This window comes from Falco punctatus, assembly GCF_963210335.1.
Source record: "Falco punctatus genome assembly, chromosome: 7".
Lineage (NCBI taxonomy): Eukaryota > Metazoa > Chordata > Aves > Falconiformes > Falconidae > Falco > Falco punctatus.
This window is the reverse complement of record NC_137587.1, coordinates 20,927,926-20,940,006: the sequence shown is the minus strand read 5'-3', so window position 1 is coordinate 20,940,006 and position 12,081 is coordinate 20,927,926. Positions and strand designations below refer to the sequence as shown.

The 12,081-nt window shown below is 45.1% G+C and overlaps 1 protein-coding gene across 4 annotated transcripts in view; it reads left to right on the top strand.

Annotated features, from left to right (window-relative positions):
- Positions 1-387: 387 nt before the first annotated feature.
- DCAF5 (DDB1 and CUL4 associated factor 5) overlaps positions 388-12,081 on the top strand; it is a 78,250-nt gene continuing 66,556 nt past the window's right edge. The window contains exon 1 of one of the 4 annotated variants that reach the window (XM_080396498.1): positions 388-1,495. In XM_080396498.1, coding sequence (XP_080252624.1) covers positions 1,282-1,495 — 214 coding nt within the window. In that variant the 5' untranslated portion in view covers positions 388-1,281. Of the gene's footprint in view, positions 1,496-2,414; positions 4,634-10,735; positions 10,757-12,081 lie in introns of those variants that run through there. The other 3 variants (XM_080396501.1, XM_080396500.1, XM_080396499.1) reach the window with 3 other exon arrangements.

The following is a 12,081-nucleotide window of genomic DNA, read 5'->3' as shown; positions in this document are numbered from 1 at the left end:
GTCAGAAGGGGTTTTTTTGTTTGTTTCTTTTAAAGTCTGGAGCCTGGCAGGTGCAGTTACACACAAAGGTGGCCAGGACTGTCAGGCTAATTCCTCACCTTCTGAAAACGGTAGGTGCCCTAGGCACTGCCAGCAGTTCACCTGTGTCTGTGGGGAAATACAGACCTGGAAGTTCCGAGCTGCAGGCGCAGGACGGCTCACCTCGCGTGCGGGGGGCATGCGGTCGGACAGCGCAAGGCGGGACTGCAGGCCGTGCTACACGGGTGCTCCCCTCGGACAGCGCTCCGGTTGTCTTACATGGCGCCAGGTGTTACACGTGAGGGACAGGGTCCTGTGAAAGACAGAAGATCTTTTTCCCCACCAACACATAGGTTAGGGTGTTGTAAAACGGTGAAGGACCAAGCAGATCAGTTTCACCTGTTCAGCCAACTGCTTTTTGGGGTTTTGTTGATACTGAAGGGTAAGAAGAAAATTCTTCTGCATTTCCAACAGTCTTTTGGGGCCACAGGAGAGGTCTGCTTAACTAAGAAGGGGAAACCCTCCTACTTTCAGTGTTGCTCAGGTAGGAGCAGGAGAGAGCAAGCAATAAAACCTCAGAGAGTGCCATAAAAACTATCTTAAAGAGAAAAAAAACCAACAAAACTCTACATAATTTTTGGAAATCCCACAGAAATCACTCAGCACTTACAGAGGACAAACTCCGCTGCAAACCACACGAACTTGGGGGACTTTTTCCCCTCACCCTCCCCGCGGCGGCCGGGCGGGCCCGGCGGGGCAGCCCAGGGCGGGCCGGCGGCGGCTCCCGGCAGGGCCCTTCACCTCCATCGGGGACGGCTCCCGGCCGCGGCACCACCTGTCCGGCCGGCCGTCGCGACCTCGCAGCCGGCGGCGGGCAGCAGCGAGCCCCTCAGGCGGGCCGGGCCGGGCCGGCCTCAGGCAGCGCGGCGCGGCCGCCAGCAGCGGCGGCGGGGACCGTAAGCCCGCCCGCCCGCCGGTCCTCGGAGCGGCCGGTTTACCCGTCCCCCCGCACCGTTCAGGAGCGAGTTAGAAAGCGGCGGCGGCGCCACACTAGAGCCGGGCCGGGAGGCGCGGGCTGCAGCTGAGGATCAGCTGCTGAGGGGAGCGGGGAGGAGCCAGCGGGATCAGGAAGCGGCGGAGTGTCTAACACCTCTCTGCCATGGCTGGCTAAAGAAAAATCATCATAACCATAACAAGGGGGGAAGCGGGGGAGGGGAGGCGGCGGCGGGGGAAGGAGCGGCGGGGAGCGGCGCAGGCGGCAGCATGAAGAGGAGAGGCGGCCGGGGGGGCAGCATGCGGTCGGTGGTGGGGTTCCTGTCCCAGCGGGGCTTGGAGGGGGACCCCCTGCTCACCCAGGACTTCCAGCGGAGACGCCTGCGGGGCTGCAGGAACCTCTACAAGAAGGACCTCCTGGGCCACTTCGGCTGTGTCAATGCCATTGAATTCTCCAACAATGGAGGCCAGTGGCTGGTCTCAGGTAAAGCGAATGCTCCCCGTCCCTCGCCCCCTCCCCAGAAAGCATCTTCCTCCTCCTCCTCCTCCTCCTCGGCCGCCTCCCCCGCGGCCCGGGGGGAGGGGAGCCGCGGCGGCGCTCGGAGTCGTTTCTCAAACCCACCGGTGCCCGGGAATAATGTTTCCCAAGTACAGATCTAAAATGGTTGACAGGTTTTAAATTCTATTATTGGGGGGGGGAGCCCTGGACAAAGTTTTTACGAGAGTGTTTCCCGGGCGCTGGCGGTGGAAGCTAGGGGTGCCCCTTTATTTGATGGCTTGCGTGTTTTGCCCCTTAAGAGGGGATTTTATTTTTTTTGGGGGGGGACGACGACAGAGGGGACACAGCCCCGCGCGTGCATTGTGGGTGACATTTGTCAGCGCCGTGCCCGGGCCGCCTCGCCGGGGGGCGGGCGGGCGCAGCGGGCGCTGCCGGGGGACGGGCGGGCGGCGGGCCGGAGTTTGGCCGGGGGGGCTGCGGTCGCGCTCGGTTTCGGGTGGGGAACCGGATCGGTTTAATTGAGGGACTGGTCACTTTAGGATCACCCCCGTTCTCCGTCTTCTTTTGAGGGAGGGGAGTAGGGTTTTGTTTTGTTTTTCCTCCTCCCTCCCCTTGCAGGGTGCGTTTGGGTGTGTGTGTGTGGATTATTTCCTTGGTGATGTTTTTGGGGTTCGACTCCCCGCTGTTGCTCGCCCGCCAGGGGGGTGGGGGGATGCTGTCAGGTAGGAGGGAGGCGAGGGCTTGACATCAGCTGCGACACCGAGGACGGGGAAAGGCTGTGTACCCCCTTCCCCCTAGCCGGGGAGGGGCTGCGGGGCTCGGCGGCCGGCTTGCTTGCCTCCCCCCTCCAGCAGTGCTTGGCTCAGGTGCCTCTTCTTCCTTCCCCGCCTCCGGGCTCGGAGGGGTGGCGGGGAAAGGACGCAACTTCAGGCCGGGGCCTGGCCGGGCGCTGCAGGCCGCGCTCTCCTCGGGCGGCTCTTAGCGACAGGCCGGGGAATCGAGGGCCTATCCCGCCCGCGGCGGGGCACGGCGCGGCGCCCCGGGGCATGGGGCCTTGAGCGGCCGCGGTGCTGCTCTCCCGCCGAGCCGACGGACCCCGCGCCCCGCTGCGAGAGGGCAGAGCGCTTCGGGGCGGCGGGGAGCGGGCTGCCAGTCCGGGGGGGCAGCCCCTGCGCCTGCCGCGCCAACCCCGGGGGCGGCCAGGCCGCTGAGCGCGGTGTCCGGTGCAGGCCGCGGGCGGGGGGCGTCGTGGGGCCGCCCCACGCCCTCGGGGGAAGCGAGCTGGAGGGAACGGCCTGCCGTCCCCTGCCTTCCTCTGCCGTCCCGCGGGCTGGGGCTGCCGGCAGCTCCCTCCCCCGCAGACGGGCCGCAGCAGGGAGGGCGCGTTCCCTGTCGTGTGGGGCGACGGCCCTCGGGGGAACTGCAGAGCTCCGTGGCACAAGGCCGTGGCAGCTTTGTTGAGAGGGGTCTCTCCCCTTGCAAGAGGGTAACGGCCTGATTCTCAGCCGAGGTGCGAGGGGGTCTCTGTTTTGCTTGGACACCCTCTGGTGGGCTGTAAACAGCCACAGGGACTGTTGGGGAAGGCGATGGGGCACGGCTGGGCCGGCTGCATATTGCCTTGCCGTGGTGTTTGGGCAGAAGCGGGCTCTGTTGCACAAAGGTGTCAGTAATTACTCCAGAAATAACGTGGGGTTTCAGTAAAAAGTTATTACGGCAGTTTGGTTACCTTTATGCAAGGGCAGAATAAAATCACCTTAAAAACCTAGAGTGGAAGCTGATAGACTTAGATCTTCTGAAATTTAGCTTTCTTAGCTGAAGAAACTTACAAGTGTAAAGTCCACTGATTTCTGGAAGAAGGGTCCGTGAAGAATCTTGTGTTGCTCTTGGGGATTCTTTTCCCTATATGCACACACAGCTTTTGAAATGGACATCCATGTGTCTTGTGACTATACGTATATATGTATATACTTAAATGTACGTATATGCATGTATATGTGTTGGAAGGGAATGCTGATTCATCTATGGTAAAGTTCCCAGGTGTGCTAGAGTTGTCATGCTGGTTTGCACTGGTGCTTCACCAGTCAAAAGCAGAGCTATGTACTTCTACTTAGAGTGCTACAGACAGGTCAAGCACATCCATTGTTGCTTTTTTATTTTCCATAATAAGTGATGGAAACACCATCAGTATTTTTTGGTTTTACTCAAGAAAATCTCAGGAGACACTTCAGGTCTTGTCGTATCATCGATGCACTTACCGATGTTGACATTCTTTAGGCAGAAGCATAAAAAAGCTGGGGGCTGAAAGAGACTTTTAAGAATTAATTTTGTCCAAACTGCCTGAGTCAAAGTAGGTGCAGTGAGAGAATGGAGGCACATTTCCCATTGAGTAGCATCTAAAGAAGCAATAAGTAAAAAGAAGGCTTTCAAGCTATTTCCAGTTTTCAATTTCCTAGCTTCTCAATAAAGCTATAGAATGTTTAGAGAGGGGGTAAGCTTTTCCTCCATATGTAGGAGATAAATGGTACTAGAGTTCTACCCTCCTAAATTTCACGAAATTACTAGGAAGCAATGAAAAAAAGGTGGGGGTAGGTGGGAATGGGATGCTTAAGTTACAGGTGTTAGCAGTGCACAAATTTTGGATATTGAAGAACAGACTACTTTAAGTCTGACCTTATCCATGCCCTGAGAAAATGAAGAGCTTTAATTATGGTAACAGTTTGTAAAAAAGTTTTAGGTTTTCCATGGCCATAGGATCTAGAATGCATTCTGTGACATAGCAACAAAGGCAGGTGTTTTGTTCTTCAGTCAAGAATAAGAAATTAAAAGGCAAAAAAATTATGGATACTCTGTTAAATTTCATGCCATTATAAACCCAGTCTTCATTAAAATAACACTCAAGCCACTCCTTTTTTTAAGGTCATGCTTAATCTTGAAATTCTGAGAAACAGCAAAAGCAGGAGAAAATACTAGGAGAGCTCAGATGAAAGATAAAGGAAGGGTATAAGCTGCCTCTAATCTGAAGTTTTCTAGTAGAGTTGCTTCAGAAGACTTACAAATGCAGGTAAAGCCTTAGAATAGATGGCATGTGGTTCTCTTCCCCCTCAAAACAGCCAGTGTGCTAAGGTAAGGATGAGATGTTAGATGCTTCCATCTGGTCTTACAGCAGCTAAGAGAGTTAACAGGGATATTGGAGTGTCTGAAAAGCGAGAGTGCAAGCCGTCTTTTCAGTTGTTCAGTCTTAAGTAATATGTATGTTCTTAACCTAGAGAAGTCTGCTTCAGCTAATTGACTTATTCACAACTTAGACCTTGTTAGAGCTGTTTTAAATACAGCTGGTATAGTGCATTTGTCGTGGCTATACTGATGCCATTTAAATGCTTGTCTGTGTCCAAATTAGTGCTGTTCTAATCAGTATTGGCAGGAATGCTTTTCTTGGGTATATGTCACACTTTTTTTTTTTTTTTTTTTATGTATCTCCCAGAAGCAAGCCTGTAAGACTAATGACTACTGTTTCAGTAAACATTTCAAACTGCTTAAACAGGGTTTGTATTACAGTTCCAGATAGTATTCCTGTTAGGATTTTGGGAAGAACTTCAGTGTAGATAAGCCTCAGCAGGACTTTTGAAAACATGTTTGAAACTTTCTGGTATCTTCTTCAAATCTTGTATTAGAGATTACATAATTAATTTTGTTCCTAGCCACGTTTTCAAGTGAAAAAGTTGAGGTCTACAGGTTGGGTTGAGGCTAGTCTGTAGGCTTTTGCTGTACCTGTGTGGAACTCAACAGTGTCATTTTAGAGAGGGGGAGAAAGAGAGAGAGGCACTAGTGTTTTGGGGCTGGAGTGCTAGAAGAAGGGACAGGCATAAGGACAAGAAATAAAGAAAATGAAGAGAAATTAAAGGAGGAGATGGGTACTCAGGAGAAGATGTGATAAGTAGAAAAGACCTATCTGTAGAATGACACAAGGGAAGATGAAAGCTTAACATACAAGAAATAAGTGGACCGAAATTAGTTGAACTGGCTGCTTTGGATTGAGTTGGAAGATCTCATTGGACAAAATGTGTCTTTGCAACACTCTATATTCTAGGTGGTGGTATTTTTCTATTAACAGTTTGAGAAACACATGACTGTCCATGCATGGAAATTAAATTCACCATGCAATGATACGCAACTGACTTCTTCCTTCAGATATGCCAGGCAATTTAACTTCTTAAAAATAATCTTTACTTAGTCTGTGTAATAGTCTTTCTTTCTGCCATCCTCAAGTTTGGTGGATGTTTTCCTATTTGTTTATCTGACTCATTTTTCATGCCTACTATCTCTTACAAACATGAGTATCTTTATCAGAACTACCTACTTTTTTTCTCCTACTTTAAACTGCACTTTCAAGATAACTTCTGGGAAGTACAGTAATCTGAGGCTTAATTTATGCATATGTTCTTTTCTCTTGGCTTCTCTTTCCCACACCAGATAATGCAAAAATTAATAGGTCTTCTATGATTGTAAATTTGTAGGGATGCGAGAAAGTACTGGAAATTCATGCCATTTGGTTACCATGTAAGTCTGAAGGAGCATGATCCTAAACCAGAGGAATGAGGTGACTTTAGCAAAGGTGTAGATTGTTACTTCTGAAGTAAGAGGATTCTGTATCAAATATGTTTTGAAGAGGGGCAGTCTTGATCTTAGTCTCTTTTTATCAGGCAGAATTCTATGTGAGGATAGATATTCGATCCAGTTACTATGCAATGTTTTCATTAATGTCTTGAGAAATTACGAAATTTAAAGGTGATACCAAGAAAGGCAGCAATAATTTCAGAGGATAGGAATTCAATTTAAAGTTAATTAAGAGACATTACCTGGGAAAAAAAGGTCATGTGGTTTGATAGGGACAAGTGCAAACTACAGCATGTGAGTAAAAGTGGTCAACTCTACAAATACACTGTGGAGACTAGACCATAGTCATGTAGAAGAGGATCCAAATGTGATAGTAGATCACAACATAAATACCTTCAGACATGATAAAGCATGTGAAGTAATCCTGCTGTATTTGATGCTGTTGATGGAGTGCTGTGCTCAATTTTGGGCGCTGTGCTTTAAGAAGGATGTGGCCAAACTAGAGAAAGTTCAGAAGAGGGTATAAAGAATGATCAGAGGTCTAGAAAAATGAAAGGCTGAAAGAAAAAGGCCCATTTAGTCTACAGAAAGAAAAGTTGAGTAGAGACACAAGTCTCAAGCTGCATAAAATTGTTTTTAATTATTATGACATAAAGTTGTAGATTCTTTGTCCACTGGAAATAGGACTAAGAAATGGTGTTAAATTATAGGAAGAAAGATTTTAGGATGCTGTTTGATTTTACACTTCCCCTTCATCCTGTGGTTCATTCACTTATTTCTCCTCTCTGTTGTTTGTAACATGGCACTTTTATTGCTTAAAGTTGTAAGTTGGTATGATGGAAGCATCTAAAGAGGGGGAAGGAACAGGAGGGGAGACGTTGTTTATCTGACAGTTGATTTTCTGTCAGGTCAACATCTTTAACCTACTCACCCTCTGGCTGCATGACCACTGAGTTCAGTGGGAGGGAAAACAGCAGGAGCACATGGCAAGGGGGAGTGGGATTACATGCAACGTCAAACTGCACCCTCAGGGTAGATATTAGGATAATCTGCCTAATGGCAAGGATAATGAAGCACTGAAATAGGCTGCCTAACGAGGGTGTGAAATCTACCTCTGTGGTTTTTAAGAACAAATGAGACACACATCTACTGGGAATAATTCTGTCACAGTCTGGCCTTTTGCCCATGACCAGGGTCAACTAAGTGATCATCTTCTTGAAATACCATCCAGTCTCCCACTCTTCGTGATTTGTGTAACTTCTTGAGTAGATAAAAGCATTAAGATTAATCTTTTATGTTATGATTTAGAAGTGTTGCCCGCTTGCCATGTAGGTTCTTCAGTGACTGTACCTGGTGTATGGGAGACAAAGAGGAGTAGTGGTCTTCAGCGTTGTCCACAGTCAGCTCATTTAATGTACTTTGAAACTGCAGGTTTTAAGTCCTGACCGGTATGATTTTGAAGTGTTTCTGTTAGCACACAAGCTCAAGTGTGTTTCATGAGCTATGCAGATACTTTTTAGACTAGATTTGCTTTTGGCAAGGGTATGTTCTGCCCCCCTTAGAACCGTTTTAGGACTAATAAGAACAGTCCTGGACTACAAGTACACTACTGTTACTGTGAGGTAGACTCCTCTTCCAGAATTTAATTGTGTATAAATTTAGTGATTACCCGTTTAGGAGGTAACTAGATCAGAAAGTGTTTTGGGGAATATCTAGTCCAAAAGCAGGGCAAAACTAGAATGCTTTCGTTTAGGCACTGTAGAGGCAGTGAACTGTTTGCTGAAATATATGCCATGCTGAGTCATTTGGGACCTGTTCAGTTATCTAGAACAGGCATATTCTACCTATAGCCTTTGTCTGTGCTGTATTAAAAAACAAACAAAAAAACCCAAGCCAAAACAAAAGAAAAGAACTTTTTTTGGGGAGCCTTCCCCCTTCCGGTCTTGGGGTATGCAGCATGCGCAACCCATTCTGAAGTGGGCAAACTGTGAAGAAGACAAGACACTTTTAATTCTTCTCAGGAGATAGAAGATTGTCATGGGTGAACACAAAGCATTTGTCTGCGTAAGAACCTATTTCATGATAACTATTCCAAGAGTTGAAATGCAAGCTTTCCTTTTAGGTATGCTCAGTTATGTATCTTCTGGGCAGAATTCCCTAATCCTGCCTGTGTCTCTCATCAACATTAGTCAGAAGGCCCAAAGCATTAACAAAGTATTCCAGTGACTTGGGGCAGGGAAGAAACGTGTGTGTGTGTTATTTTTTTATTCACGTGTGCTTGTAAAAGAAAAAAAAGGAAAAGAAATACTGCTTTTCTCTACATCAGGAGTTATATGGGAAGGTCATAAAATTTCCAGCCTCTCTGACCACCTACTTTGGCCTGACTTGTCTTCCTCTCTCACTTTAATTTTGAATGTAGAAGCAGTTTTCACCCATAATGAACACTGAAGTACCTGACTAATTAAACCGTTTAAGATGTGGTTCCTTTTTGAAAAGTAACTGTAGAATGGCATTGTATGATTCTTAGCTGGGTCACACAAACTTTTACTTTTCAAATTGTCAGTCAAGCAGTTCTAAACAGAATCAGCAAAATAAGATGGAAGTGAAACTTAGTAGATGTCAAATTTATTACTTCTGACACCATGAACTGAAAAATTACAAATTCCAGACTTTATGTGGGACTTAAGTTTCTACAAAATCCAAATGTGGAGCTTTGGTGGCTAAGGTATTTTCATGTGAGGCCATATATTCAGTTTTCCCAGATGTATAGTAAACCTATTGCTGTTAGTATGTGCTCAGTATCATGTCAAGAACATACCCTTGCCATACACAGTTACTGTCTTTTGGGGAGCATTGTGGAGTTGCAACAAGTTTGTGCAGTGGGTCCAGTGCTTTTTGAAAACTGTTGAGTGGCTTCTTTGCATGTATGTGGAATTGGTGTACATGCACAATAAATCTGTGGTAAATTGATAGCATCTTAATTAATCTTCATTCAGAATCAGCTGTACAGGACGAGTACTCCAGACCTGAAGTTTCCTGTAATTTTCAGACTTGTAACTTACGTTGCAGAATGTGCATGCACTTTGTGTCTGATGAATCATGGTTCCTTTCTATAGAGTGTAAAAGCTCTGTATGTTCACATTTTCTTTGCTGTTTTCCTGTATACCTATCCATACATGTGTACCTCTCTCAGTTCCTCCCTCTTATTCTAACTTCTGTGAGTTAGGTTTTGGTAGCAGAGACTGCATTTGTTGGTTTGCCCTCTCCTGGTTTTGGTCACAGAAGACTTGCCTTTCTGGGGTATATTTGCTTGTGACTTAACAACACTTCTTGCTCTTTCGTATGAGGATGCAGACACTTGTAAAGTGTCTTACTGCCACAAATCCTCCTTTGCGACTGCACACATTGGTAAGGCTTTTGCTTTCTGGTAGAACTGGCTTTAAGTCAGAAGTATTTTTGGAATAGCTGAATTGAAGTTGGAAGGGAAAAAGCTTTCCAGCCAGTTAACATTATAATTTTATTAAACTTCTCTGTCTCAGTGGGGTATGAGAGGAATAAACCTGAGGCATGAAACAGGGTTGTAGAAATTCTCAAAAATAAGTATGTGCAAGACAGTACATAGATGGCGAAGTGACAGTGTTGCATGAGTGTGGGGAGCATTTAAAAGCTTCTAAACTTTGTGCCGCCAAATGTAGCATTGGATACACAATAGTGGGGCCCTTTGTACCAAAGTCTCATGGAGATCTAGTCTGTAAAGAGAGAGATATCTGGATTCAGTAGGAAGAGTTGTTTCAAAGATGGAGGCAGAGGAAGCTGGCACTAAGGTATAGGAACTTATAAAAAAAGAAGGTACTAACAACTTTTTAACACTGTGAAAGACTTTTCTACACAGGTTGCAATTTTTCCTGCTCCTACTGTACTGTAAGTGTGCTGGAAACCTCAGTTATGTTTGTTGTCTTTGGTTATCTTCTTTATTTTTGTTTATATCTGGACTAGGTGGGTAGTGGAAATGTATATGAGTTTGCTGTTAAAGTAAGACACCTAGATGGTTGTGCTGTCAGTTAGGAGGATGTGTAGTACTGCAGTTGTTTGGGGAATTGGTTTGCTCTGGTAACAATTAACAACAGTATGTTACTGTGTTTCGCCCTGAAATGTCTTTTACAGAAGGCTTGTGAAAGACAATAAATGTAGTCTGAGAGAAGCAGTGTTGGTGTTCACCAGCCTTAAATGTTGCCTAAAGCGTCTGCCAGGTAGTGATAAACATTAAGACCTGGCTGTTGGTAGTTTTGGAAAGTAACCACTTTAAGTTTGACAATCACTTCTTTGTTTTAGCGTGACTAATGTGGTTGTACGTTTCAGTAGTTGTGTATTTCTATGTCTCTGTATTACTACCCCATTTGCAATCACTAGGGTGCAATTACAACTTTCCTATTTCTAGGTAGAAGGGGATCTAAGCTCCCATCAGTTTAGTTGACCATAAATTACTGTGAGTTTTTCTGGACCCATCACATTTGTCTCTTATTCCCAGTAGTTACCAAGTGCATGGCAAATCTTTTTTAGCTTGTATTCTTGTTTGCTCTGTGAAATACAAAATCAGGAGGAGGAATATGCAATTAATTTCATGGAGCATGGGTAAGCATAACATGCAGCTGTAGTGTCTATCAAAGTGATTGTCATAAAATCTGTTAGGAGACTTAAAGGCTGGGAGACTTAACTTAAAGGATGTTTGACATAACTCAGTCCCATGGGAAAACTTCTTAACATCATCATGTGATGTGAAAAGTTTTAAGAAATCTGATTAACGGGAGTCATAAATTCTGTTTATGCATTTACCTCTTCTTGAAGTAAACCACAGACCAATTAATTTCAGTTTCCTTTTGTCTCTGTTTCATGCCTTTTGCCTTCTAGATAGCAGCTCAGAAGGCATTAAGTTTATGCTTTTGATTATGCAAAGAAGCAGTAAAATGTTTTAACTGAAATCATCAGGTTTCTAGTGGCACCTTTGACTTGCGATGCTATTCTCCTTCATTTCTTATTAGAGACAGGTAACAAAAATATTTTGAGTCTGACTGGAAGAAGATATTTGCAGCCTTCCGAAATTGATGTTGAGAGTGCTGTCCAATACAATAGCATCTTGGATTTTTTTTTACTTCCTGATAATACTTTAATGCAATTGAAGCATGAACAGAGTCTTTTTTATTTATATTTTTAATATATATATAGTTCTTTTATACTAGACAAAGAAGGAGGCACTTAAATATGTTTGTGTTTAGAGCTCTGAACTGAGAGCTGCACTTAGGCAAGCAATTCAAAGTAGTACAACAAGATGTAAAGCAAGAAGGAGTTGAACTTCTTTTTCCCAGTTACTCTCTTTGTCAGGAGTTCACCTCAGAAATTTCTGTCTTAACCTTTACAGATGTAGAAGCATGACGTAACTGTGCATACTGGAGACTTATGAATGCTTCAGTAAAATTGTTTTATGGCCACATGTCAGTCCAGTAGCCAACCTATGCTATGAAGGCTTTGGGAAGACTGCTAGAGAAGATACAGTTGTCAGTGAAAGGAGAAAAAAGTTCCTGTTTTATGAATAACGTAAACGATGGTGGTAATGGAGAGTTGGTGTAGAAGCATTTTGCCAAAATGCGTATGTTAATTTGGCATGTAATTAATCTACAGCTTGCCACAGAATTTTAGATACCAGTAAAATTTTGAGTCTCAAGGTTACTATAGGTTGTCACTGTGTGCTGGCAGAATGGCAGCTGTTTAATTCAAACTTTTCCTGATGATTCCTCTTGTTTTCATTAATATTAATTGAATATCTGACTTCATGGCATCTTAATGTGAATGCATGTCTATGTATCCAAACCCTTGCAAGTTATAAATTTTTTATGCTGATTAGGGGTTCAGCAAAGTGTTCTATGAGTAACTGCAGGGTTAAATAATTTTTCTCATCAACT